This window comes from Sus scrofa, chromosome 14 (genome assembly GCF_054392235.1).
Source record: "Sus scrofa isolate SSC_HxYL_T2T_F1_AM1 chromosome 14, Sscrofa_HxYL_maternal_Yorkshire_Landrace_v2.0, whole genome shotgun sequence".
Taxonomy (NCBI): domain Eukaryota; kingdom Metazoa; phylum Chordata; class Mammalia; order Artiodactyla; family Suidae; genus Sus; species Sus scrofa.
The window spans coordinates 81,681,931-81,706,980 of record NC_139396.1 but is presented as its reverse complement, the minus strand read 5'-3'; the positions used below and the strand labels follow the sequence as shown (position 1 = coordinate 81,706,980).

At 52.4% G+C, this 25,050-nt stretch overlaps 2 protein-coding genes across 5 annotated transcripts in view; both read right to left on the bottom strand.

Annotated features, from left to right (window-relative positions):
- The window catches only part of PGBD5 (piggyBac transposable element derived 5), a 313,156-nt gene that overhangs the window by 275,734 nt on the left and 12,372 nt on the right, over positions 1–25,050 (bottom strand). The window lies entirely within an intron of this gene.
- On the bottom strand, positions 1,305–15,883 carry AGT (angiotensinogen). Of its 4 annotated transcripts, none has more exons than XM_084996907.1 (5): positions 13,809–15,883; positions 9,845–11,274; positions 6,115–6,379; positions 3,639–3,783; positions 1,305–3,024 (listed from the first exon to the last, which is right to left on the bottom strand). In XM_084996907.1, the coding sequence occupies exons 2-5, from the start codon at positions 10,668–10,670 to the stop codon at positions 2,833–2,835; spliced, it is 1,428 nt and encodes a 475-aa protein (XP_084853033.1). In that variant the 5' UTR covers positions 10,671–11,274; positions 13,809–15,883; the 3' UTR covers positions 1,305–2,832. The 4 variants fall into 4 exon arrangements, 2 of the variants coding, with proteins under 2 accessions (XP_084853033.1, XP_020929649.2); XM_021073990.2 differs by having other exon boundaries at positions 9,845–10,696; positions 15,845–15,883; XR_014827898.1 differs by lacking the exon at positions 6,115–6,379 and having other exon boundaries at positions 3,639–4,808; positions 9,229–10,696; positions 15,845–15,883.

Genomic DNA, 25,050 nt, shown 5'->3' with positions numbered 1-25,050 from the left:
GGGGTGGAAGAGGGGAGAGAGGAAAAGCACAGCATTCCTCATGAGCATGTGCAAGTCCAGTGCCTGGCCAGCTCCCTGATCAGGGACCATGGAGGTGGGGGTGCCCAGGAGGCTAGAACACGGGGGGCAGAGAAAAGGAGGGGATCTGCGGGGAGTGGCTTGGTCCGTGCAGCCCAGCCCCAAGTGGCCCCTTGAGGGGGCTCTCAGGGCCAGGAGAGGAGACCCAGGGAGGAGAGGGCAGAGCAATCCTTGGAGCTCCAAGGGCCCAGAATTAGTGTGTGTCACCACCAGCCAGGACGGAGGGACGGACCCAGGCCACAAGCAGAGTCTGAAGAAGGCTATGGCCCCAGTGGTGGCAAAGACCAAAGGCGGGTCTGCACCCACCTAACCCAACTCCAGAGCTGGCCTCGGGATCAAACTATCCAGGACCTGGCCGAGATGTGCAGTCACTTAGACACAGAGAGGTGGCCTCTGGGACCCCTGCCTGCTCCCTTGAGGCGACAGATTACCGACATTCAGCACACCAGCTTTTGTGCATCTCATGGTCACAGCTCTGTGTTCATTCTGCACCTTTAAAAATTAAGTGGGGGAGTTCCTGTCATGGCTCAGCAGAAACGAATCCAACTAGGAACCATGAGGTTGAGGGTTCGATCCCTGGCCTTGCTCAGGGGATTAAGGATCTGACGTTGCCATGAGCTGTGGTGTAGGTCCCAGACACAGCTCGGATCCTGCATTGCTGTGGCTATGGCGCAGGCTGGCAGCTACAGCTCCAATTAGATTCCTAGCCTGGGAACCTCCATACGCTGCAGGTGAGGCCCTAGAAAAGACAAGGAAAAAAAAAAGTGGGAAATCTGTGTCTAAACAAAAACCTGTCACTGGTTTATAGCAGCTTAAGTCATAATTACAAAAGAAATAATTGAAGCAACCAAGACGTCCTTGGTTAGGCAAATGGATAAATTAACATCCAGACAGTGGACTATTATTCAGCACTTGAATGAAATGAGCTATGGAGCCACAAAAAGACGTGGAGGAGCCTTCAGTGCATGTTGCTAAGAGGCAGAAATCTGCCTACACATGCTGCTTGGCCCTTATCAGTGGTGGCCGTTCTGCAAGCCTGATCTCACGCAGACAACAGTGAGTGATGGCTTGAAGTGAGATTTAAAGTCCCTGCTCAGGAATCAAACCTGGGCAGCCTGGGTGAAAACCAGGAATCCTGGCCACTAGACAAGCTAGAGGCTAAAAGTAGAATTGTCCTGATTTCTTGCCCCCTGTTGAAAACAAGAATGTTTCAAGGAGGCAGAAACTGTAAAAACAGGTATAAAGTTTATTACTATAAGCACAGCACACGTGGAAGAGCACAATGGGAAGCAGTTTAGAAGAGAAACAGAACAGAGTGTGGATGGATGCGCCTGCTGGTGGGGAGCCTTCCAAGGGGTAATTTAATCACTTATATGGGGCAGTTGTTCAGGGTCTTTGTTTTCCTCTGGCCAGTTACCTTGCTGTGTTTCTCATACCAGTTCAAACCCAGGGCCCTACCTGGTATGTGTGCACATCTTTTAGCAAAGGTGGATTCCAGCCTGGGGGGTTTTGGGAAGATTGACAACACCTGTTATGGGGTAGCACCCCTCCCTTCTTGACCCCAAAGAACCTCTCTGCACATGTACAGTCAGGGTCTCCCTGACCCCAAGGATGAGAAATATGTGACCTCTTGGTCTTTTACCCAAGCAGGACTTAGCCGCTCTCTGCCCCAGCCATTACCAGTGTCTTAATCCACAGGAGACAAAGTCCACTATTTACCCTGTTGCTGTTATTTCTCCTTTGAAGTATAAACGGGAGGCTGGTTGTAGATGTCTAGTCTGGAGCCCATCTGTCTCCTTTCTTAAGCCTGCTTAGTCTTTTCAGTATTTATGAGAGGGAGAGGAGGTACTGACTCTGCATTTCATGGGCGAGAAGCACAGACCTTCCAGGGCCACCGCCCTCTCAGGCTCTGCCTGAGATTTAGAAGGTGCAGGTCTAATCCCACTGAGAGGGACGTGCCCGGGTCATGGTGAAGATTTCCTTCTCCGTCTTCTGCTCCCAGGCACAGTGTGAGCAGCAGTCCAAGGTATCTGGGCAGGATGAGGAAATGCCAGCTGTCCCCGCCCCCGTCCTTCCCAGCTGGTCACCATCACCCAGAGCTTCTCCCTGCGAAGCTGAAAACAGGCTGTGCTTCCATGGAAACCCCATCCAAACACGGCTCCAACTCCCAAAAGCCCTTTTGTGGGTACAGCCTGTCAGCGACCTCCACATGTTTGTCCTGCAACTGCCAAGTGAAAGAGTGTTTCCTTTTTGTTTATTGTTGCAAGACATTTATTAATAACACAGGGATAACCAGCCGCAGGATTACGGTCTAACATACATTCACAGGCTTGTGTTTTCATGATGTGTTTTTCAAAAACCACAAGTATCAGGGGAAAGAAATACCAAGAAATTTAGAGAAAGGAAGGCACTGTGGTTTCCTGCAGGTCGCCATACTCAATAAGCCATAGGTGAGTCTGGGGCAATGAAAGAAAATGGATGTTTTTGTTTTAAAGCCCAATGCCTGTTCTCAGTGAAAAGGGAATGTGTTTCAGGTTTCACCAATAAGCCGGTGTGTTCAAGCTCTTTGGGGAACGGGGTCTGTGCCAGACTCGGCTCTGCCCGGCACCTGCCCTGGGCTGCCACCCTTTGTACACAGCATGGTTCTCAGAGCAGCGCCGCTCTTGGCTCTAGGCAGACTCCATGGAAGAGAATGGAGATGGGTGGTGACTGGTGGTGGCACGCTGGTGGCCCTGGTGATGGCAGGGCCAAGCCTCAGGCGGCACTTATGGGGTTGGCCACACGGCCCAGGAAGGTCAGGGCAGCTGATTCTCGCTCCAAGACGGCCAATAGGAATGGGCTGTTCAGCGTCACCTCCAAGGCCTCGGGCCCGGCCGGCTGCAGGGCGGACTCCGTGGGCTGCTCTCCCTCGTCTGCTTTGAGCTCAAAAAGGACGCTGTTCAGCACCTGCCAAACAGCAAGCCTGGGTCACTCCAGAAGGCTCAGGCCAGGGCAAAACCCTCTTCCAGCCTGGCCACCCACACCAGGCCCAACTCCCATAACATGAGGGTCTTGCACACCCTCTGCCACCTTCCCTTCTGTCCTGGGCGGAGTTCCCTGGGCCCCGGGTCACAGCCCTGCAGAGCCTGCTTTGCTCTGCTGCCTTGGCACGGAGGGCGCCAAGGCCAGAACTGGAGCCATCCTTCCCCCCAATCCAGCGCCTATCCATCATCCCTGGGACAGTCTGTCTCCTGCTGAATATTCCCCTGAGGCCAGGAGCCGAATGACAGGGCCAGCAGCCGGTCCAGGGACCTGCTCTTCAGGTTCTCGTCCCACTTCTGCTGCAGGATCTGGGAGGATCGAGCCCTTGGGCAGAGCCACAGAACACATGGTGGGGAGCGGACTGCCCGCTCCACAGAGCGCTGCTCACTTCTCCCCCACCTGGACACACACCCACCTGGCCTTGTGTTCCTCTCCATCCTACCCCCCGCCCAAGCCTCGCCAGAGTCCCTCCCACCTGTGCCTCCCACACCATGAACACACAGAGCCCACATCAGGCACAGACACCAGCCACCCGGTACCTTTCCAACCCTGAGGTCATCATCACTGATTTTGCGCAGGTTTGCCTCAGCACCTAGCAGCGTGGGCAGCTTGGTCTGGGCCAGCAGGTCCTGCAGGTCATAGGACCCTTGCAGTGTCAGCTGGGGCATTGTCAGGCGGATGGCCCTGTGGAAAAGACCCACTGTTGATCCCAGGATCCTGGGTGGCTCCTGCTGTGAGGCCCTGGGCCACACAGAAAGGGCTCACCGAAGACCTGGGAAGCCAGGTGGCATGTCCCCAAAGAGGGGACATTTGCCACCCTCACCCAGTTTGGGTGTCTTGGGAAATTTTTCGGCCACAATTACAATAACAAAAACCTTGACGTCCTTTGAGATCCTGTGGGAAGAACGCACAGTGCGTAACAGCTATGACCTTGGTGGGGTGGATAGGAGGGACTGGCTGTGAATATGGGTCTGTTCTTTTTCCTTTTCCTTTTTCAGGTTGGGTGCGTTGGAGGCATATTTGTTGGATGATTTTAAAATGCCGTCCTCTAAAATCCTCTGCCGTGTCTTACTAACTGCCTTTCAGAGGTGCTCTCCCTGTGTTGGGGGTGGGGGGAGGGTACAGTGTCAGCCTTTGTGCCACGCTTATCACTGTCAGCTCATTCACCTCCACATAGAACCTCTGCCTTCCCTGGATGTTTCTAAGGCTGTACCAAACGCTCGCACGCCCACGTCCCTAGCAGCCTTAGTCACAATAGCCAGTGGGTGGAAATGACCCAAGTGTCCATCAGCAGAAAACAGAAAAACAAAATGCAGTCCATCCATACAGCGCAGTGTCACTCCGTCTCAACAAGGAAGGAAATTCGGACACGTGACTCAACCTGGATGAACCTTGGGGATGTTATACCAAGTGAAACAGCCCAGACATGGAAGAACAAATACGACATGCTGGCACTTGCAGGAGGTCCCCAGAGGAGTGGAATTCTTAGACAGAAAGTAGGATGGGGGTTTCGGAGGCAGGGGAGGTGGAAGAGGGGGATGGGGGGTTAGTGTTGAAGGAGGACAGAGTTTGTTTAAGAAGATAAAAAAGTTCTAGAGGTGGGAGTTCCTGTTGTGGCTCAGCGGTAGTGAACCTGACTAGTAACCATGAGGATGCAGGTTCGATCCCTGGCCTCGCTCAGTGGGTTAAGGATCAGGCGTTGCCATGAGCTGTGGTGTAGGTTGCAGAGAGGCTTGGATCTGGCATTGCTGTGGTTGTGGTATAGACCGGCAGCTATAGTTCCAATTCCACCCCTATCCTGGGAACCTCCATATGCCACAGTGTGACCCTAAAAAAAAAAAGTCCTGGAGTTCTGATGGCAGCACAGCAGTGGGGAGGTACTTGATGCCATGGAGATAAACACTTAATGGTTCAAAGGGTACATTTCATGTTATGTGTTTACATTTTTTTTAAATGACTTAAAAAGAGCCTCGGAGTTCCCGCTGTGGTGTTAACAAATCCGACTAAGAACCATGAGGTTGCGGGTTCGACCCCTGGCCTTGCTCAGTGGGTTAAGGATCTGGCATTGCCGTGAGCTGTGGTGTAACTCACAGATGTGGCTCAGATCTGGCATTGCTGTGTCTGTGGCGTAGGCCAGCGGCAACAGCTCCGATTAGACCCCTAGCCTGGGAACCTCCATATGCCACAGGAGTGGCCCTAGAAAAGGCAAAAAGACAAAAGAGTTGGCCTCAGAGTTCCCATTGTGGCTCAGTGGTAACAAACCTGACTAGCAACCATGAGGTTGCATGTTCAGCCCCTCGCCTTGCTCAGTGGGTTAATGATCTGCATTGCTATGGTTGTGGCTTAGGTGGCCGCTGCATGCAGCTCTGATTTGACCCCTAGCCTGGGAACTTCCAAATGCGTAGGGTGCAACTGTAAATTTAAAAAAAAAAAAAAAAAAAAAAAGAAAGAGTGTTGGGCTGAGTAGGCCTCTGCCCAAGTACCTGTCTCAAAGCACAGTATGGGCCCTGCTGCTATGGGCTTGACGCGAGTCCCAGGGGAGGGGTTATTTATTTCTGTCACAGTAGGAAAGTGGGGTAGACCAGTCAGGCAGCAAAGTGGGGGGTGGGGTTCTGGGGCCAAGGCGGCACCCAAGGCAGCCCCAGCCCAGGGCTGTGAGAGGGACCCCAAGTCTCTAGGGAGTGAGTCCCAGGAAGCTGCTGGAATGCAGCAGATCACATGGGGCAGAATGGGCTCCCCACCCGCCTCTGAGGGCACACTGCATGCACGGGCACTTCAGAACCCTGAGGGAAATAGAAGCATGAGGAAAAGTATGCTTCCTCCTCCCCTCGACTCCCCTGGGCCCAGAGGAAAGCTGGGTCCTAGGAGGGATCGCCAGGTGGTGGGTGGATGACAGAGGACCCATCACTACCCCTTCCTCCCCAGCTGGCACCAGGGCTAAGCCAACCCCATGCAGGTGCCCATCTACACCCCCGTCCCCGCACAGCGACCCCAGCAGTTTCCCGGAAGCCCTACCGGGGAGACAGGTTCTTGGTCCAGGTCAGGAAGTTGTGCTGGAAGGTGAGGGCCTCGACCTTGTGCAGGTCGAAGGTGTGTGGCTGGATGAGCAGCAGGCTGGCATGGGCGCTGAGGGGCACGCGGATCACTGAGAGGTTGTTCTGGTCGTCGCTCCAGTAGTGGAAGGTACCAGTGCCCGAGAGCATGGGGACCGACACTGAGGTGGTGTTGTCCACCCGGAACTCCTGGAGCCCCGGCAGCAGGGAGAAGCCCTTCACCTTTCCTGGGGACCAGGCAGGAGAGCATCAAGGGCGAGTCAGGAGAGAGCAGGGGGCTCCCGCTGTGCGGAGGGGCAGGCTGGGGCCTCCCCCACGCCTGCTCTGTACTTTGCTGGCCCCAGGACCCCCATCAAGTCTTCCTCCTGCAAAATCCACCAACAGAGCACACACCAGGCCCCAACCTGGGACTTCACACCTGTCACCTGCCTTAAGGCCCACAAAAGAAGCCAACTCAAGGATCCTGCCCTATTAGGAACTGACCAGGAAAACTCAAACCCAGAGCTGTCCCAGCCCAAAGCCTGGGCTCTGCCATGCTCCCTTTTTTAAAAATGTAGACTTTATTTTTTAGAGCAGTTTAGGTTCACAGCAAAATTAAGAAGCTGCAGGTATTCCCCATATACCCCCTACCCCCCTCCATCCCAACGCACAGCCGCCCCCACCATGGACATCCCCACCAGGTGAACCTAACACATCATCACCACTCAGAGTCCAGGGTTAACCTTAGAGGTCACTGTTGGTGTTGGACATTTTACAGGTTTGGACAAACTCACAATGATGTAGCCACGACTACAGTGTCAGACAGCATCATTTCACATTTCCCAGTACCCCTTGCTTCGAGGAACAGATAGGCAACATGAGGTGACCAGTGGGTGTGAGCGGACGTCTATGTGCAACCTCTGCTGGGCCTGGAGGGGAGGGGTGAGCCTCCTCTGTCCCCTCCCACCCCCACCCACTGGTGGCTGCGGATCTGAGCTGCCAGCTGGCTGAACTGTTGCTCAGCAGAGGGCCGAAGGCACCGTTGCTTGGGGTGTCTCCAGAGCAGCAGCCAAACCTCCATCCTGCTGGGCCTGCCAGCACGTCCCCCTCAGCAGCCCCGACCCTACCCCCAGGCCCATTTGGCAGCTGCTTCTGGGAGACGATAGTGAAGCCAAGGATGAGCCTGTCACGGTGGCCCTTGGGGGTCTGAGCAGAGGTAACAAATTGGTCCCCAAGGAGAGGGGGCGGGGGGGGCTGGAAGGACAGGCCTGCTGGTACGAGGGAGCCTGGATCTAGTGATAAGGGAGTTGCGGGGGACCCAGCCTCTTCCTTGTCCTTGGAGCCCTGTGTCTATAGACAAGGTCTGATCCCAAGAGGGCTGTAACCAAGAAGCTGCCGTGTCCACCCCCCGCCAGCTCCCCGCAGGACCTCCATGCTGGGTGGAGATTTGTTACTTTAAGGGGAAAAAAGAACTACATTTTTTTTCCACCAACTAATTGAAACAAGACAAAGGATGCTGCCTCCAAAAAAGATGTGGGAATCTGAAAGAGGTCTTCCCCCCACTTTTTGCTTTTCAGAACACAGAGGACTGTCCTTATCCCGAGGTTAAGGACTCCTGGTGTGGCCGTTGCTGGCACTGGTGGCTGGCTGCCTTCGCCTTGGAGAGGCAGGACTTTCTCAATGAGCTATGCTGCTGGGCTCCTCCCAGGGACAAGGGCTGAGCCCACGGTCCCCCATTCCACCCCACCCTGCATGGGGTGTGGCAGCCCTCAGCTGCATGAGACTCCGACCTTATAACCTGTCTGTGCTAGGACCTGGGCCATCCCAGGCTGTCCACTTCCTGCTGCTCCCAAAGGCAGGCTGGAGACCTTCTTCATTCTTTGGACTTGAAGGAGATCCTCGGGGTAAGAAGACGCCCATGCTCTGCTCAGTCTCTCTCTGTCCCCATGGTCCTGCCTTTTGACCGCCTGCTTACCTGTTCTGGGCCTCTAGGCTGCACTTCTTTTTTCAGGGGTAGGGGTGCCCAAGGCCTGTGGAAGTTCCAGGCCAGGAATCAAACCCATTCCACAGCAGTGACCCAAGTCATAGCAGCGACAACACCTGATCCTTAACCACCAGGCCACCAAGGAACTCCTAGGCTGCACATTTTTTTTTCGGCTGCCCTCACAGCATATGGAAGTTCCCGGGTCAGGGATAGACTCTGAGCTGCAGCTGTGACCTATGCCACAGCTGCAGCAACATGGGATCCTTAACCCATGGAGCTGCAGCGGGATCTCAAGGCTGCATGTCTTGATCACACCTCCCCCACCTCCAGCCCCAGCCACTCCAGAGCCACTGCCTCGGGGCTTGTTCCCCAGAGAGTTTGCTGGACAATTGCATAACCTTCCAGTTCTGCCTCCAACCCCCACAGCGCAGGCCAGGAGCGACCTCTGACCTCTGGGCAGAATACCTACCCCGCTCAACTCCAAGCCGCCCAGAACCCTCCCCTCCCCTCATCACAGTCTCCAAATCTGGCCCTGACCCATTCTTCCAGCCCTCCTAACTCTGGTCTCTTCTCTCCTTCTGACATCAGGCCAAACAAACAAAGCTGGCCCTGCTCTGGTTCCTCACCCTGACCTTTGAAGGCTTGCGCCACCCCCCAGGCCTTCCTCCCATCCTGTCCTCGGGGACGCCCCTCGCCAAGTGCTCTGAGCCTCAAGGCACGGTCGCAGAGTATCTTCGTGGGTGGGTTTGTGGCCAAGGCATTGACCTGCAGGATCCATTCTTCTGTTTAACCGCAGCCAGCAACCCAGGGTTGGTGCCAGGGCAGCCCCCCTGCAGGTCCCCACTGAAACATCAGCTGGAGTCTGCAAGTTTACTTCCTCAACAGTAATTTTTTTTTTTTTTTTTTTTTTTGTCTTTTGTCTTTTGTCTTTTTTGTTGTTGTTGTTGTTGTTGCTATTTCTTGGGCCGCTCCCGCGGCATATGGAGGTTCCCAGGCTAGGGGTTGAATCAGAGCTGTAGCCACCGGCCTACGCCAGAGCCACAGCAATGCGGGATCCGAGCCGCGTCTGCAACCTACACCACAGCTCACGGCAACGCCGGATCGTTAACCCACTGAGCAAGGGCAGGGACCGAACCCGCAACCTCATGGTTCCTAGTCGGATTCGTTAACCACTGCGCCACGACGGGAACTCCCTCAACAGTAATTTTTGAGTGGAATGAACAACCTGTGTATTCGGGGGTTTGGTAATAACCCCTCCCAATATGAAAATGATTCAAGCAAACCCACTGGTTCATTTAGCATGAATCAGAGACTTTCTCAGCGGACAGCTGAGTGTGGAGCTGGGTCACAGGCCAAGAGGTGGGAGTGTAGAACCCAGGGTCCCCAAGGTGGCCGTGCCATCAGAGGCAGTCACTTTGCTTCTCTGAGTCTGTCCCCTCACTAGCAAACAAAGGTAGTTACACCTCCTCACTGCATCACAGGGGGATGAAAAGATGCAGTGTAGGAGTTGCACGTAGTAGGGCAGTGGGTGAGGAGACTGGCGCTCAGCCAGTGCTCATCCAAGGAGCCCAGTGGGGTGGCTCCAGGTGCCTCTCCACATCTGCCACACTGCCCATCCCCAGATGTAGTCCTGCTCAGCCCAGCTGAGACCTCGGACGCGAGTCTATACAGACGGAGAACCACTGCCATGCTGGCTGGCCAGGGGCCAAGCCCTGAGGTCTGGCCTTACCTTGGAAGTGCACGTAGGTATTGAGGAGTAGGGTGCTGTCTGGGCTGACCCCTCTCAGCGGCGTGCCCATCTTCCACCCTGTCACCGCCTGCATGAACCTGTTGATCTTCTCAGCAGCGAGATCTGGGTCTGAGGACAGGTCTAGGGAGCGTGGGAGGGTGACGGCGAAGGGAGCCAGGTCCTGCACGAACCGCTGCTTCAGGCGCAGCCCGGGGGCCGTGAACAGGCCGACCACTGTGGATAGGAGCAGCCTGGCCTGGCTGCCGGCCCCACCCTGGGTGACCAGAAGGCCCTGGATGGTCTGCAGGGCAGACAGGACCTTGTGACCGTCCAGCCGGGAGGTGCAGCCCTGATCCTCCCCAGGGACGCCCAGGAAGGCCTGTAGTCTTCTGGCCGTGGGGTCTGAGGCGCCCAGGTAGAAGGAGGTCAGTGTGCCAAAGAGAGCCACCGGGGAGAACACAGCCCCGCCGGCCACGCTCCATGTGGCGCTCAGCGTCTTGTACATGTGGAAGCCCATGAAATTGAGCAGCATCCCCACTTTCGCAGCCCTCAGCCGGTCCTCGGCCTCCAGCCCCTCGGTGGCTTGAACCAGCGCTTCCCGCAGGGCCTCCTCGTCCACGGGGGACGACTTGGCCTGAATGGGGACAGGCGCGAACGTCGGGTCTGCGGGGGTCTCTGCCCCAGTTTTCTCCAGCTGCTCACAGCTGCTCTTGCTGTAGACGAGGAGGTGGAAGGGGTGTATATAAACCCGGTCCCCGGTGGCCAGGCTGGCCCAGGCCAAGAGGCCAAGGACAGTGGCGCTGAGGCTCAGGCCAGCAGGAGCCATCTCTGATGGGGTTCACTCTTGCGACCCTGGAAGAGTTTGTGAAGGGGGAAAGGGGGTTATTAAGCGCCCTCTAGCAATTTCCTACAACCAGTTTGCGGAGGAGAAATCCATCCACATTCCACAAATTTCCAGGAGAAGAAGAGATTCAAAGCTCTACGGGAAAATACTAAGTCAAATAAGAATGTAAACAAATGTTTTCACAATATTGCAAGCATTCTTCAAGAACATGTGAGTGGCTGATATTATTTTTACCTGTGTTCATCAATGATAGGATGCTTTAGCCAATAGTTACAGGTTTCGTAAAAGAATAATACGGAAATATTTTACCTTATTTTAAGGGAATATTTTGAGTCATAAAGTATTATGATATTTATGCAGAAAGTTAAAAATTCATATGTTGAAGCTGATGGAAGAAATTTGCACATGTTGAGGTTTGGGGAAGTCGTTCTGGTTCAAGTGGTTTGGCTTGAACGTGCTAACAAGGACAGCTTGTCATGCGGCCTGTCAAACATGCACTGTGCATCTGCTTTAACTATGGCAGGAAAGCATGCATTTAGAAACCAAAATGAGAGTTCCCATGGTGGTGCAGCGGAAACGAATCCCACTAGGAACCATGAGGTTTCGGTTCGATCCCTGGCCTCACTCAGTAGGTTAAGGATCTGGCGTTGCTGTGAGCTGTGGTATAGATCGCAGACACGGATCAGATCTGGTGTTGCTGTGGCTGTGGCTGTGGCTGTGGCTGACCCCTAGCTTGGGAACCTCCATATGCCATAGGTGTGTCCCTAAAAAGACCGAAAAAAAAAAACCCAAAATCAAGATGAAGCGACTTCAATTCAGTCATCCAAAATGGAGCTGGGCGGCCATTGTGGCCCTGGGTTCAGATATGTTTCTGTACTACTGAGAACTTGAATCTCTGGCACTGGATCAAACTCAAGGACACCACCAGCTATTCTCAAAACAACATCTGCTGGCAGCTGTCCCCCTATGGCCTCGAGGTCTCTCCTTGTAACTGTGCAACCATTTTGGCCCCCAACCAATTCTTGCTTAACAAGCACCCTGATGTCTTGCCAGCTCCACTCCTAATTCTTGACAAGCCACTTATGCAATGTTGTAGTTTTTGCTTTTCTCAGCCTCCCCCATTTTGTAGTCTGGCAGAACACCATTCAAAGACTTTTTGCCTCTGTGTCTCTGCTCTAGTCCTAAGTTGGGCTCAAAGACAACTCCTTTCTGGTCCTGTTATCCGTTGTTTATTGATTGTTTTCACCATCAAAGTCCAGGTGCGTCCTGTCCCTCCAAATGTGACTGTCCTTCGAGACAGAGTCTCTAAAGAGGTAATTTAGGTTAAATGAGGCCATCAGGGTGGGCCCTCATCCAGTCTGGGTCCTTAGAAGAAGAGGAGAGCAGGACGCAGACATGCATGCTGGGAGGACGGTATGAGGACACAGGGTGGAGACGATCGTGGACAAGCCCGGGAAAGAGGCCTCCCCTGCCAACCTTGATCTTGGATTTCCAGCCTCCAGAATCATGAGAAAATAGATCTCTGTGGTTTAAGACCCCAGGCTGAGGTGCTGGTGGTGGGAGCCCACAGCACAAATACGCCCATGGGTCTATGGCTGTACATTTTCCCCGACAACAGACGTGTGGCAGACGGTAGGCCTTTAGGGGCCTCCAAGCCCCAGGGTAGGTCGTAAACCGGTTTGGAAAACACGACTCACACACACGACTAACACTCACAGAGGTGTTTCCTGTGCTGTAAGCCTGCCTGGCAAGAAGCATCCAGCTGTGTAATATCACTGGGGAAAGGCTCCTCGTTTCCTAGCAAAGGAGTGTAATTTAAGAAAGGAGAGCTCAGGAGGTCCCGTTGTGGCTCAGGAGGAACAAACCCAACTAGGACCCCTGAGGTTTTGGGTTCGATCCCTGGCTTTGCTCAGTGGTTTAAGGATCCGGTGTTGCTGTGAGCTGTGGTGTAGGTCGCAGATGTGGCTCAGATCTGACGTTGCTGTGGCTGTGGTGTAGGCTAGTGGCAAGAACTCTGATTTGACCCCTAGCCTGAGAACCTCCATATGCTGCAAGAGCAGCCCTCCAAAAAAGAAGAAAAAAAAAAAAAAGAATGGCGAGCTCATACTTGTGTGGTATAGATGGCTCACCAGAGCCCATTTCCACAGACTAGACTCTAACGGCTACACGGTCATGGAAGGAAGGAATTGTTTCACTTCTTTGCAGACACAGAAAGAGGAGTCCTGAGATCTGAAGAAATGTTCCTGAGGTCATACAGCGAGGCTGGGACAGAGGTCCAGTTCCACCTACTTTTACTCTCACAGGTTCTTCTCAGCCTCCAGAGCTCACCTCTCTCACCCAGAAGCTTTAGGCTCCATGATGATCTGGTCTCACCACCAGAGATGCTACCCAGGTGGCCTGGGGAGGGGTTTGTAGTCTCCGGGTGGTCCTTACCTGCAGCTGGGGTTAAGCACCACCGTCGCCCCCACCTGTCCCAACCCCCACACCAGCTGGAAAACTTCCGGCAGAGCAGATTCCCTGTCTGGCTCCTGCTCACCCCTGCCCAGTCCCGCCGCCCACAGCCCACTTTCATGGGTCCATGCCTGGTGCTGCCAGGAGATGCAGCTATGCAGCAATGGCTTAGACCCTCTCCCTGGACGCGAGTCCCCCAGGGTGAGCGGCACAGTCTCCAGCACTTTCTCTCTCAAGAGCCCTGCCAACCTGTTCCAGCCTCATCTGGCTGGGAGCTCCAGAGTAGACTGAGACCCTGGAGAAGGCTCTTGGGCTGGCTCTGCTCATTTATTTTATTTATTCTGCTGTCTGATGGTTTTGGCTGAGAGGAAGAATGTTCCCTGTATGGACTCATTCAGCTCTAACAATTGCTTTTTTTTTTTTTTTTTTTTTGGTCTTTTCAGAGCCACACCTTCAGCATATGTAAGTTCCCAGGCCAGGGGTCGAATCGGAGCTGTAGCTGCCGGCCTACACCACAGCCACAGCTACATAGGATCCAAGCCGTGTCTGTGACCTACACCACAGCTTGGGGCAACGCTGGATCCTTAACCCACTGAGTGAGGCCAGGGATGGAACCCACAGCCTCATGGATACTAGTGGGCTTCGTTACCACTGCACCACAATGGAAACTCCAGTTCTAACACTTTTCTATGACACCCCTTCAGTTTTTGGGAAGGAGCGGACTGACCTTACTACCAGGTTACGTCTCAGTCTCCCCGCCCCACCTCGCTCACCCCGTCCTCCCAGAGCTGGCCTGCGCCTCCTTGGAGCTGCGGTCACCACTGACCCCAGGCCACCTGGATGCCTCCATCTTCCCTGTAGGCCATGCCCGCCCTCTTGGCTTGCTGTCCTCTCCCCAGGGTGGTGACTGCAGCTGCTCTTGAGGCAGGGTGTCCAACTCCCCACACTGTTTGCTCTGCGCTAGTCGCCAAATTGCCTAAGAAACTTTGACCTCTGATCTCAGCCCCCCACCTACCTTCCCTCCAGGGTATTTGACTCCATCCTCATGACTGTTCTCATGAGGAAGCACACGACGCAGGAAAAAGGGACAGAAGAGTCTCGCCTCTTTACAGGCCCTGCAACAGGCCTGAGGGCTTGCCCCACATCGGGGTCTGTGGCTGCGGCCCCGGTTCCAAGGTGGCACACATGGTCCCAGGCTCACACCGCCTTCCCCGGGCTCTCTCCTCTGCCTGCCCCTCCTTCTAGGCTTCCCTCCTCCTCAGGCTCTATGCTCAGGATAACGATGAGGACCACCAAGGCATGTATAAGGCTTGTCCTTGCGGGCACTGCTCTAGGCTTTCAGACATGGAGGCCTCCCACCTGACAGCAGCCCTCGCCTTCCTGCTGGGCCTCCCTGACCCTGGATGTCACACTTCTTCCCTTTCCCTGCAGCACAATCACCCTTAACACTCTGTATCACTGAGTCATTTGTTCACTTGTTATGTTTAGTGTTTATTGCCTGTCTCCTCCCACATGAACACAAATCCCCGAGGGAGTGTGCTTCTTGCTCTGTTTTGTTCACTGATACCTCCCACATTCCCCCACATGTGCCTGGGACATAATAAGTCCTCAGTAAGTATTTGCTAATGAATTAATTCATGCTGTTTTGCAGAGGAACAGAGAGGTTCAGAGACTTTCCCGAGGTCACACAGCTGGTGAAAGGTAGAATTTCATTCAAACACAGGCCCTTTGACTCCATAGTCCACACACTTAAACACCAATCTGTACCACTCTTGAACAAAGATAATAATAAATTGCCTTTTTAGTTTACCCTAAATGTTAGAAATCACTTTCATGTTGTATTAGCTCCTGATGCACAACATGGCTCCTGAGCAAGGGAACAAGGCACTGCCATTCGCCCCATAGTATTGACAAGCAAACTGAGGCTCGGGGGGACAGAGGGATGAGCTGACTGTGCAGACGCAGGCCGTGAGCACAGGACCAGGGATGGCACTGCCTCAAAAAGCTGCAAGAGGGAGTTCCTGTGGTGGCACAAGCAGAAATGAATCTGACCAGTATTCACGAGGATGCCGGTTCAATCCCTGGCCTTGCTCAAGCTGCGGTGTAAGTCACAGACGTGGCTTGGATCCCACGTTGCTGTGGCTGTGGCTGTGGTGTAGACCAATAGTCACAGGTCCGATTCAACCCCGAGCTTGGGAACTTCCATATGCTGCGGGTGCAGCCCTGGAAAAACAAACAAAAAAAAAGCTGGAGGAGGCTAGGCCACCCCTCCTCTGGGCCTGTGGGGATGCAGCCCTGGCTCCCTGATGCTGCCCTCTTTTCCCCCCAGGTCACTGGCTGCACAAGGCTTGCTGTTCCTCTAGCCAGAGGGGCCCTGGGAACTCTGGCCCAGCCCCCAGGACCCAGCCAGCTCAGAAGGAGCGGAGACACTGCCTGCTGCTGAGGGGAGCAGAGCTTCCCCCAGGGTGGGCTAGGGCAGGGCCACAGTCCATTCTTGGGCGGGAGGCCCTCTCCTTGTCTCCAGTGGTACTGTTCCCTGTGGCACAGGTCTCCGCTGGCCCCTGGCGCCTGGCTCCTGGGTGCCTAAATGGCACAGCTTCCCAGCAGCTCTCTGCTCCCCACAGAGCCCCCAGCTTTCTCCTTCCAGCAGACAAGTGGGGACCAGGGAGAGGGCGGGGGAGGGGCCTGGGGAAGTTCCTCCTTACCTTAAGCTCTCGTCTGAGACAAGGGTGGCCTCTTTCCTGGCCGGGCCACTGGCCACCGAGGCCTATTTATGTCTGAAGGGCGGGGATGGAGCCGTTCCCAGGCCGTCCTGTGCCCAGGCGGTGGGAAGGGTTGCATCACTTGGCTGGGCCGAGGGGGTGGGGGCCTCAGGCAGCCGGCCCACGAGGGGGACAGGCGCCAGGCAACTCACGCTGGGCTCCTTCCAGGAAGCGGGATCGATGCAATGCACGCTGCTGCTGCTGAACAGAGGGAGCTGGTACACAGCTGAGTTACACATTGACTGAGGTTCCCTGAGCCGGGCTGCTCTTACAGAACACGGGAGTGTCCCACGTGGGCATGTAATGTGTCACTGGCCCAGGCATGACAGCCTGGGGCCAGCCACCTAAGCCTTGGGACTGAGCCCCCTCAGTGTTGCTTTTGACAGCCCCCAAGAATGGATGAGCCTGGCAGGAAGGGGAAAGCCCTACCCAGGTGGCCTGGGGGAGGGGGGAAGCCCTGACCCCATGGCCTTGACCTGCTCAGCCGCTGGTTATCCAAACAGCCTGGGGCGTCCATTCCCTGTGAGACCCTCTGAGGGGCTTAGGGAGCGACCCACAGCCAAGCAAAACAATTTCTAGAGGCATGTGATATATCGGGGAGACCCCTGGACCCTAACAATAGTAAGCCAGATGGTCAGGCCTCCAGAAAATGCATTCAGATCTCAAGAGAGATCGATCCATGAAAGCCAGGGAAGGTTTTGGGGAGAAATGCCATTTGCATCAAACCTTGCAGGATAAATAGGCGGGACTTTGCAGGAGGGCTTTTTCAGAGGGAGAGGCTGAGATGATAGTAACAGAGGTAAGAAAGCATGGGGACCTGTCCGGGGGCACCAACAGACCCTGGGGCCAGAATGTAGCGCAGTGACAGCAGCAACTGACCCCACAGACAACAAGGGTCCTTTGGATACAGCTTGAGGCCAAGCTCTCAAGGGATGGACATTGACACCCAAGATGACCCCTGCTGGCCCCCCTGGCTCTGGGCCATGTGCACTGAATGGAATGGAAGGAAGGAGGCTGGTGAGAGTAAGGGGCAGGGAGGGTGATGCTCGACTTCTGCTTTAAAAAATTTACTCCAGGAGTTCCTATTGTGGCTCAGCAGGTTGAGGACCTGATTCCTCTCTGTGAGGTTGCAGGTTCGATCCCTGGCCTCGCTCAGTGGGTTCAGGATCCAGCGTTGCCCCAAGCTGTGGTGTAGGTCACAGATGCAGCTCGGATCTGGCGTTGCTGTGGCTGTGGTGTAGGCCGGCAGCTGCAGCTCCGATTCATTCCCTAGCCTGGGAACTTCCAAATGCCGCAGGCAAGGCCGTAAAAAGAGAAAATTTATTCTGATAGTGATATTGTAATAGGAGGGCTGGAGGAAGGATGGAGAAGAAACAGACATCATTCTTCCACGTTTAGGCTACAGAGAGAATGATGAAACCATAGCCCTGAAAGGGACGCAGGAAGTACTAGGACTCTGGGAAGGCCTGGCAGAGGTTGAGTATGGATGGGTTTCTTTTGCAGCGTCTATTGGAGCCCAGTGGTGAATAATCAGGGAGATGGTTCTGACGTCCAGGAGGGAGATCCAAGCTGGAGATGCCGACGGGAGGAGAATACATCCCCACAGAACCCAAGGCCTGTGGGCAGAGACAGTTTACCCAGGGAGAGTTTAAAATAAGGAGAGCAGGAATTCCCATTGTGACTCAGCAGGTTATGGACCTGACTAATATTCCTGAGGATGTGGGTTCGGTCCCTGGCCTCACTCAGTGGGTTGAGGACCTGGTGTGGCTGTGAGCTGTGGTGTACATCGAAGATGTGGCTCAGATCCTCCACAGCTGTGGCTGTGGTGTAGGCTGGCAGCTGTAGCTCCAATTTGACCCCTAGCCTGGGAACTTTCATGTGCCACAAGTACGGCCCTAAAAAAAAAGACAAAAAAATTGAGGAGAGGAAGGAAAAGGAAATCCAGGAGGGATGTGGGTGGGGGTGCAAGGGTTCCAGTTCTAGGATCAGGAGCTGACTTTCCAGAAGTCAGGGGAGTCTAGGCCTGAAAGACATCTTCTGGGCAGTATGTCATAATGGCTTAGAGCCACTGGTACTGAGATGTCTCCACCCTACGCATTTTTGATAAATCATTTACCAACACCTTATTGCTCATTAAAGGCCAAGAGGAGGCAGGTAGAGGTTATGGCTGAATTGGAGACCAGCCTCAGGGGAGATGGTTTGAGAAGACAGTGTAAGGAGAAGCAGGGCCCCTTGAACTGGGGGCTCCTCTTTATTGAAATGTTATCATGGAGTTCCCTTCGTGGCTCAGCGGTTAACAAACCCGACTAGGATCCATGATGATGTGGGTTCGATCCCTGGTCTTGCTCAATGGGTTAAGGATCCAGCATTGCTATGAGTTACGGTGTAGGTTGGAAGCGGTAGCTCCAATTTGATCCCTAGACTGGCAACTTCCATGTGCTGTGGGTGTGGCCCTAAAAAGCAAAAAAGAAGAAAAGAAAAGAAGAAAGAAATGTTATCATGAAAGGAAAAACTGGGATTGAGAAACTATATTCTCAGCTCTAAAGAGGGAGTTCCCTTGTGGCTCAGCCAGTTGAGGATCCGGTGTTGTCATTTCTCTGACACAGGTTTGATCCCTGAGAACTTATGCATGCCATGGGCCTGGCCGAAAAATAAAGTGAGAGGAAGAAAAAAACTAGTATTTATTAAGCAGCTGCAGGTGCCTAAATATTCTCAACGTACATGCAAGATAAGTTTTACTACCCCCACCATCCAGGGAGAGAAGACCGAGGTCCAAAGAGTACAGCTATTTGCTGGATGTCATTTGCTGGATCTGCTGGATCTGCTGGAAGAAAATAATGAATCCTGGTCTGTCTGACCCCCCAACACCCTTTCTTTTCAGACCACTTTCGCTCATTGGTCCAAGAACTATTCATTGAAAACCTATTACAGGCCAAGAATAGACAGAGGTGACAACTGGAAAGAAATCAAGCCCAGTCCCACCCTCATGAAGCCTGAAGCTTTGAAAGGTGTCCAAATTAATCAATAAATGCATGATGATGTATTTGCTTTGGGAAGAAATGTGAGAAAGAAAAAGAGCCAGGAGCAACGTGAGGCCGTAACAGGATGCCTGGCTAGCCTGAAGGGACAAGGAGACTCACTTTGAGAAGGAGCAGACTTTGAGGGTGTGGGAAGAGCTCCAGGAGCAGGGCTGGTGGGGAGAGGGTGCCACTGCAGGGGGTGGGGTGTCAACCTAGACCCATGTCTGACAGTGTGTGATTCTTGGAAAAACAGGACGGACCCAGGGACAATAAATTCCTCTGTGCAGATCCCCTTCCTGCCAGGCAGGGGGCTCCCCCTCACTCTTCTCCCTCTGCCCTGAGTGACCTTGAGCACAGGCTGAGCCCCAGGATTCCACCACATGCTTAGTAATCTCCCCTGCCCCTGCAAACTTCCCTGCACTCTGGGGAGGGCCTTGGCTGAGAAAGGTGGGCTCCCACTTGGCAGCCCTCTTCCCCCCAGGCATTTGGTTGGCCATTACAAATAAAATGATTGTGGTTGATTTTTTGTTTTTGTTTTTTCTTTCTTGGCTACACCCGTGGCATGTGGAAGTTCCCGGGCCAGGGATCAAATTTGCACCACAGTTGCAACCTGTGTCACATGCAGCAACACTGGATCCTTAATGCACTGCCCTGTATGGGAACTTTTGTGCTTGTTGATGTGGAATTGAAGTTTAATTTCTGATACTTGGTATCAGCCCAGCTCTCGAAAGGACCATGAATATGTTGCAAAAATGACAGTATCAAGAGGCAGAAGGACAGGAATTCCCGTCATGGCTCAGGAGTTAACAAATCCGACTTAACCATGAGGTCGCGGGTTCGATCCCTGCTCTTGCTCAGTGGGTTAAGGATCTGGCGTTGCCATGAGCTGTGGTGTAGGTCACAGACGCGGCTCGGATCCGTGTTACTGTGTCAGTGGTGTAGGCCGTTGGCTACAGCTCCCATTAGACCCCTAGCCTGGGAACCTCCATATGCCACGGGAGCGGCCCCAGAAATGGCAAAAAGACAAAAAAAAAAAAAAAAAAAAAAAAAAAAAGAGGCAGAAGGACAAACCATACTGCCACATTTTTATTAAAGTAGTGAGCTGGGAGGAGGACCCTTGATCCTGAAGTACATGTGTAACGGGGACTTACCACATCATCACCCCTAAAAGGCCCAATGGCAGTGGGTAAACTGAAGCATGAAGAGTTGAATCATGGGAACACAGTACATAAAAGGGCCACACTCAGGCACATTCCTCTAAATGTTCTGAGCCCTCTGGTGCCTGAGCCGAGCAGGGTGGCAGGATCAGGAGTTGTGTCCCTGGTTCCTGCTCCTTCCCCTTAATGGCACCAGGGGTTGACCAGATGTCTGAGTAGCTCTGGGGCTCTTTCTTATGGAGCATCCCAGTTCTAGTGGGCACACTCTTGACTGGCATGAGGTTTCTCACTGTATGTGTGTGTATGTGGGGGGGGGTGTATTTGGGTATGATGTGTGTGTGTGTGTGTGTGTGTGGTGGCGTATATGTGTGCTGATGTGTATGTATGGTGTGTATGTGTGTGTTGTGTATGTGTGGTATGTGTATATGTGTGTGGTGGGGTGTGTGTGTGGTTGTGTGTATGGTGTATATGTGTGTGTAGTGTGTATGTGTGGTGGGAACCAGGCATACTGACTGAATTTCCCCACCTGCACAGCCATCCCCGGTGTCCCTTCTGTGGAAACAGCATGCTCCCACCTGGTGATGCCCCAGATGTTTGCCTCCCATCCCCTCCCCAGCCCCCTCCCCTGTCCCCTCTGTAACTGGAGGGAAGAGATACCGGATGCACAGTTCCTTCCTCTGTTGGTCCAGCTTTCCTTGCTCCCAGGCCCTGCTGCTCCCGGCCCGTTAGTCCATCTCGTTGTGGACCCCTGGGTTCCCCGGCTCCCTCCCAGGCCAGCTCCCCACTGTGCAGGGTGCTGCTCCTTTGGGCCTTCAGATCAAAGGCTCTCCTGCCCACCTCTAGCCTTGACCTCCGCCTGATCCGGGAGCTTCTGCAAACCCTGTCCCTGGGTCACTCCTCTTGAAGAGCTCCCCTCCCCTTGGCCCTAAGAGATCCTGTCACATGATCGCACAGCTTTTGGTATATTTGAGACAGCTTCTCAGGGATTCCAACGCATGTCAAAGTTCACTTCAGCCTTGTCATGGAGAGAGAGGCCCTAAGCCAATGCAGAAATTTCTCTCTTGCTAATGACATGTTATTGGGGGAAAATCAGGAAATAATCATTGTCAGTCTGGACACAATAAAGGGTGTTTGACCAAATGTTCCGCAAGATCGGCCAAAGGCCCTTAATCAGCTCTCAGGGGTGACTGTCAGCTGGGTGGATTTTCTATGCGAGGCTTTTAAGCTCATTAAAACAAACCAGAAAATTGTTAGAGCATTTTATCAAGAATGTAAATCACCCCCAGAAGGAGCAGCCACTCTAACAAATAGACTTTTAAGCAAGTCAGATATGGTGTGATTTTCTTTCCAATGGGAGCTATTTATTACGCTTCCATCCCATCAGTGGAAGTTACAGGCAGTCTGTCTGTGGCGAAGTAAAGCTTGAATGAAAGTGAGTTCTGGCTGGAGTTCCCTGTGGTGCAGTGGGTTAAGGATCCAGCATTGTTGCTGCTGTGGCACAGGTTTTATCCCTGGCCTGGGAACTTCTGCATGCTGCAGGCACAGCCAAAAAAGGAAAATAAACAAAGTGAGTTGCGGCTGTGGAGAAATCCTTCACTCAGAGTCAGAGCCCCGGACCCAGCCATGGATAGAGTTGGGCTGTGGTGACATATCGATCAGAAAAGTGGTCAAGTCTATTCTGTAGTTAGGAGACGAGGCCTGATCCAAACTAGAGCTCCTGCTCTCCCAACTCCTGGCCAACCATCTAGTCATGGGGCAAACACACAGACTCCTGCTATAAAGTAAAACAGAGCCGAGCCAGGAAAGAAGAAGGTGCTGTGTTTATATATGTGAAGCAAGCGGACTTGGAAGCAGCCAGCATGACATAAGGAAGGACTGAGGAGTAGACACCAGAACAAGGTTCCCATTTTTGCAGCTGGGACAGAACGAATCATTCCATGGGGGGTTGTCTCTGCCTGGGTCAGACTGTTTTACCTTGAACATGGCTGTGCAAGATGCGTGACTCCTAAACGCATCATTTCCTGGAACAAGAAGTAGGTCAGAGCATGCCATCCCACACCCAAGTATTTCTGTTAATGACAAGGACCCTTGCCACCCCTCAGAGTAGTCCTTTTCGCTCATCCTGCCTCAGGAGAGCTGGGACAGGCCCCTGGGCTCTGCATTTGTGAAATAGACCCATTTCTTTCCACTAAAGTGCACGCACATGCAAAGAGTTTTCTCAGTTGGCTCACCTGAGCTTTAGACTCTTGGTAAAGAAAATGAGAGTTCCCATAGTGGCTCAGTGGGTTTAGAACCCGACTAGCATTCGTGAAGACGTGGTTCAATCTCTGACCTCACTCAGCGAGTTAACAATCTGCCATTGCCGTGAACTGTGGTGTAGGTCGCAGACGTGGCCCAGATCCCAGGTTGCTGTGGCTGTGATGTAGGCCAGCAGCTGCAACTCCGACTCGATGCCTAGCTTGGGAACTTCCATATGGCATGGGTATGACTGTAAAAGAAAAAGAAATAGACTTTGGTAAAGAAAACAAAATTGTCCCATCTTCCCCTTGTTTCACCAGGAGGAATCTGCGCCCTGTTAACCCATTCAGACCACACAGGATGCCCGGGCTGCGCTCTGCAACCTGTTGCATGTGGCTTTTGCCTGGCAAAAGCGTGCCTGCTGACTCAGACACTGACTCAGCAAACCATGGAGAAGACGGGGATTTGGGATGATGAGTTTTGGGATATGCTGGGATTGGAGCATGCTAATTAGGTGACATAGTCAGTGAATCCGGTTCCAGGTTCTTGTGAGAAGGGGTGGTAAACTTCATGCCAAGCACTGATGGATACTAACCTTTCTCCTCCCTGTACATTTTTCTCCTTCACCCACATCCACGTAGAAATGGAGAAAAGTCAACACTCACTTTCCTCGCCTCCTCCGTGACCATCAATGGTCAAGCAAGAGCGTCTGGCCAACAGGACAAAAGCAGAAATCTGTTGAGGGCTTCTGAAAGTGCTTTTGCTTTCCTTTTATTAGCAGAGTCGGTGGCTCTGACTCTACCCCTTCTTCCTCCCTCAAATGTTGATGTAATGCCTGGAGACCAAGCAGCCGTCTTGCAACCATGCAACCACAAACATTAAGGACCAAAGGCCAACAAGCCAAGAATGATCGAGAAGAATGATAGGAAAAAGCTTTTGATCAACACACAGAGCTGCTAAACTAGTACCAACAATTGCCCTCTCTAACCTCTACTTGTCTAAACTTAATTAGTAGCATTTAGATGGTTTTGAGTAGCTGAAAACATCCCTGAATGATGCAACCTTTACTCCCGCTCACAGGCCAGAAGAGCATTCTTCAAAAATTCAATTCCATTGAGTTCAGGGTGCTTCCTATCAAATTTCAACCTCTTGGTAATGGGTTTTCCCTTTTACATTTGTTTTAGTTGGTTTTATTTATTTATTTACTTTGTTTGTTTGTTTGTTTGTTAGGAAGTTTCCAGACTAGGGCTCAGACTGGAGCTGCAGTTACCGGCCTACGCCACAGCCACAGCAACACCAGATCTAAGCTGTGCCTGCGAACTGCACCACAGCTCACGGCAACACCTGATCTCTAACCCACTGAATGAGGCCAGGGATCAAACCCTTGTCCTCACGGATACTAGTTGGGTTTGTTACCTCTGAGCTACAACAGGAACATCCTAGTTGGTTTTATTATTAAGACAGCATGCAAAGTATAAAAAGTGTGGCAATTTCCCAATTAAGTTCAGAACTCAGTCTGCTATATCCAGAAACGTTTGATGACTCTAAACCTGGAATGAATAACAAGGGTAGTGTCATACTCTACTTTGCTATTAGCTTGTATTTTATCATATAATATGCTCCATCCATAATTTACCCTGGGATGAGGATCTGGACAACTATTCTGTCTCTATCTTCAATAAGAGGGGAATATGGTTACCTTCCCTTTGTGTGCTCCCAGGAGGTTTTGTGGTTCTTAATTTAAGTCCGCAGGGTGTTCAACTCCTCTAAGAAAACTAGGTATGACTGACCACACACGCATTGTTGGCGTACAGGCTTTTAATAACAGCTGCCATCCTGAATGACTGGGTGAAAAGAAGTATTTGCTAATGTGTATTCCAGGAGCTCCCTATTTCAAGCACTCTATGGTCAATCCTGCCAAGTGAAGGATACTCTTATAAAACAAATAAAATGAACACCTATTCCAGAAAATGACAAACTACAGCTCATGAGCCAAACCTGGACCATGTGTAAATAAAATTTTATTGGAACACAGCCGTGCTCATTTGTTTCCATATAGTTTGTGGCTGCTTTCAGACTGTAACAGCTAAGCTGAGTGGTTGTCACAGAGAACGTATGACCTGCAAAGCCTAAAATATTTATCACCTAGCCCTTTACAGAAAAAGCTGTTCATTCAGATCACCAATGACAAAGGCAATAGATCTGGACTTGTATATTCTCCTTGTATTTCAAAATTAGCTTTGGGGAGTTCTCTTGTGGCTCAGTGGGTTAAGGATTCACTGTTGTCACTACTATGGCAAAGGTTCGATCCCTGGCCCAGGAATTTCTACATGCCATGGGCACAGCAAAAAAAGAAAAACAAATATTAGCTTTGGAAACATGTACTGTAGTTACAGCACTTATTTCATGTATAACAACTATTTTTTTCCTACATGAAGGGATGACTATCGAGGGAATTCTGAATATAATGACACAGAAAAATTAGTTAACATTTTCTTCAGTTCACAATGAATATGACAGGTAGAAAAAATATACATAGCCTATCCACATGATGGCTAGAACCACATGTTACAAACTTTGTCACTGACTGAAAATTGATTTTAAAAAAATACCACTGGCAGGAGTTCCCTTGTGGCACAGCAGGTTAAGGATCCAGCGTTGTCACTGCTGTGGCTTGGGTCCCTGCTATGGCACAGGTTCAATCTCTGGCCAGGGAAATTCCCTGGCCATGGGT

Coding starts and splice junctions, on each gene's coding strand:
- AGT (XM_084996907.1), bottom strand. CDS start 10,670: ATGGCTCCTGCTGGCCTGAGCCTCAGCGCCACTGTCCTTGGCCTCTTG. Junction 6,380..9,844: donor TACCTACGTGCACTTCCAAG/GTAAGGCCAGAC, acceptor CCTGGTCCCCAG/GAAAGGTGAAGGGCTTCTCC. Junction 3,025..3,638: donor ATGACCTCAGGGTTGGAAAG/GTACCGGGTGGC, acceptor GCTGTTTGGCAG/GTGCTGAACAGCGTCCTTTT.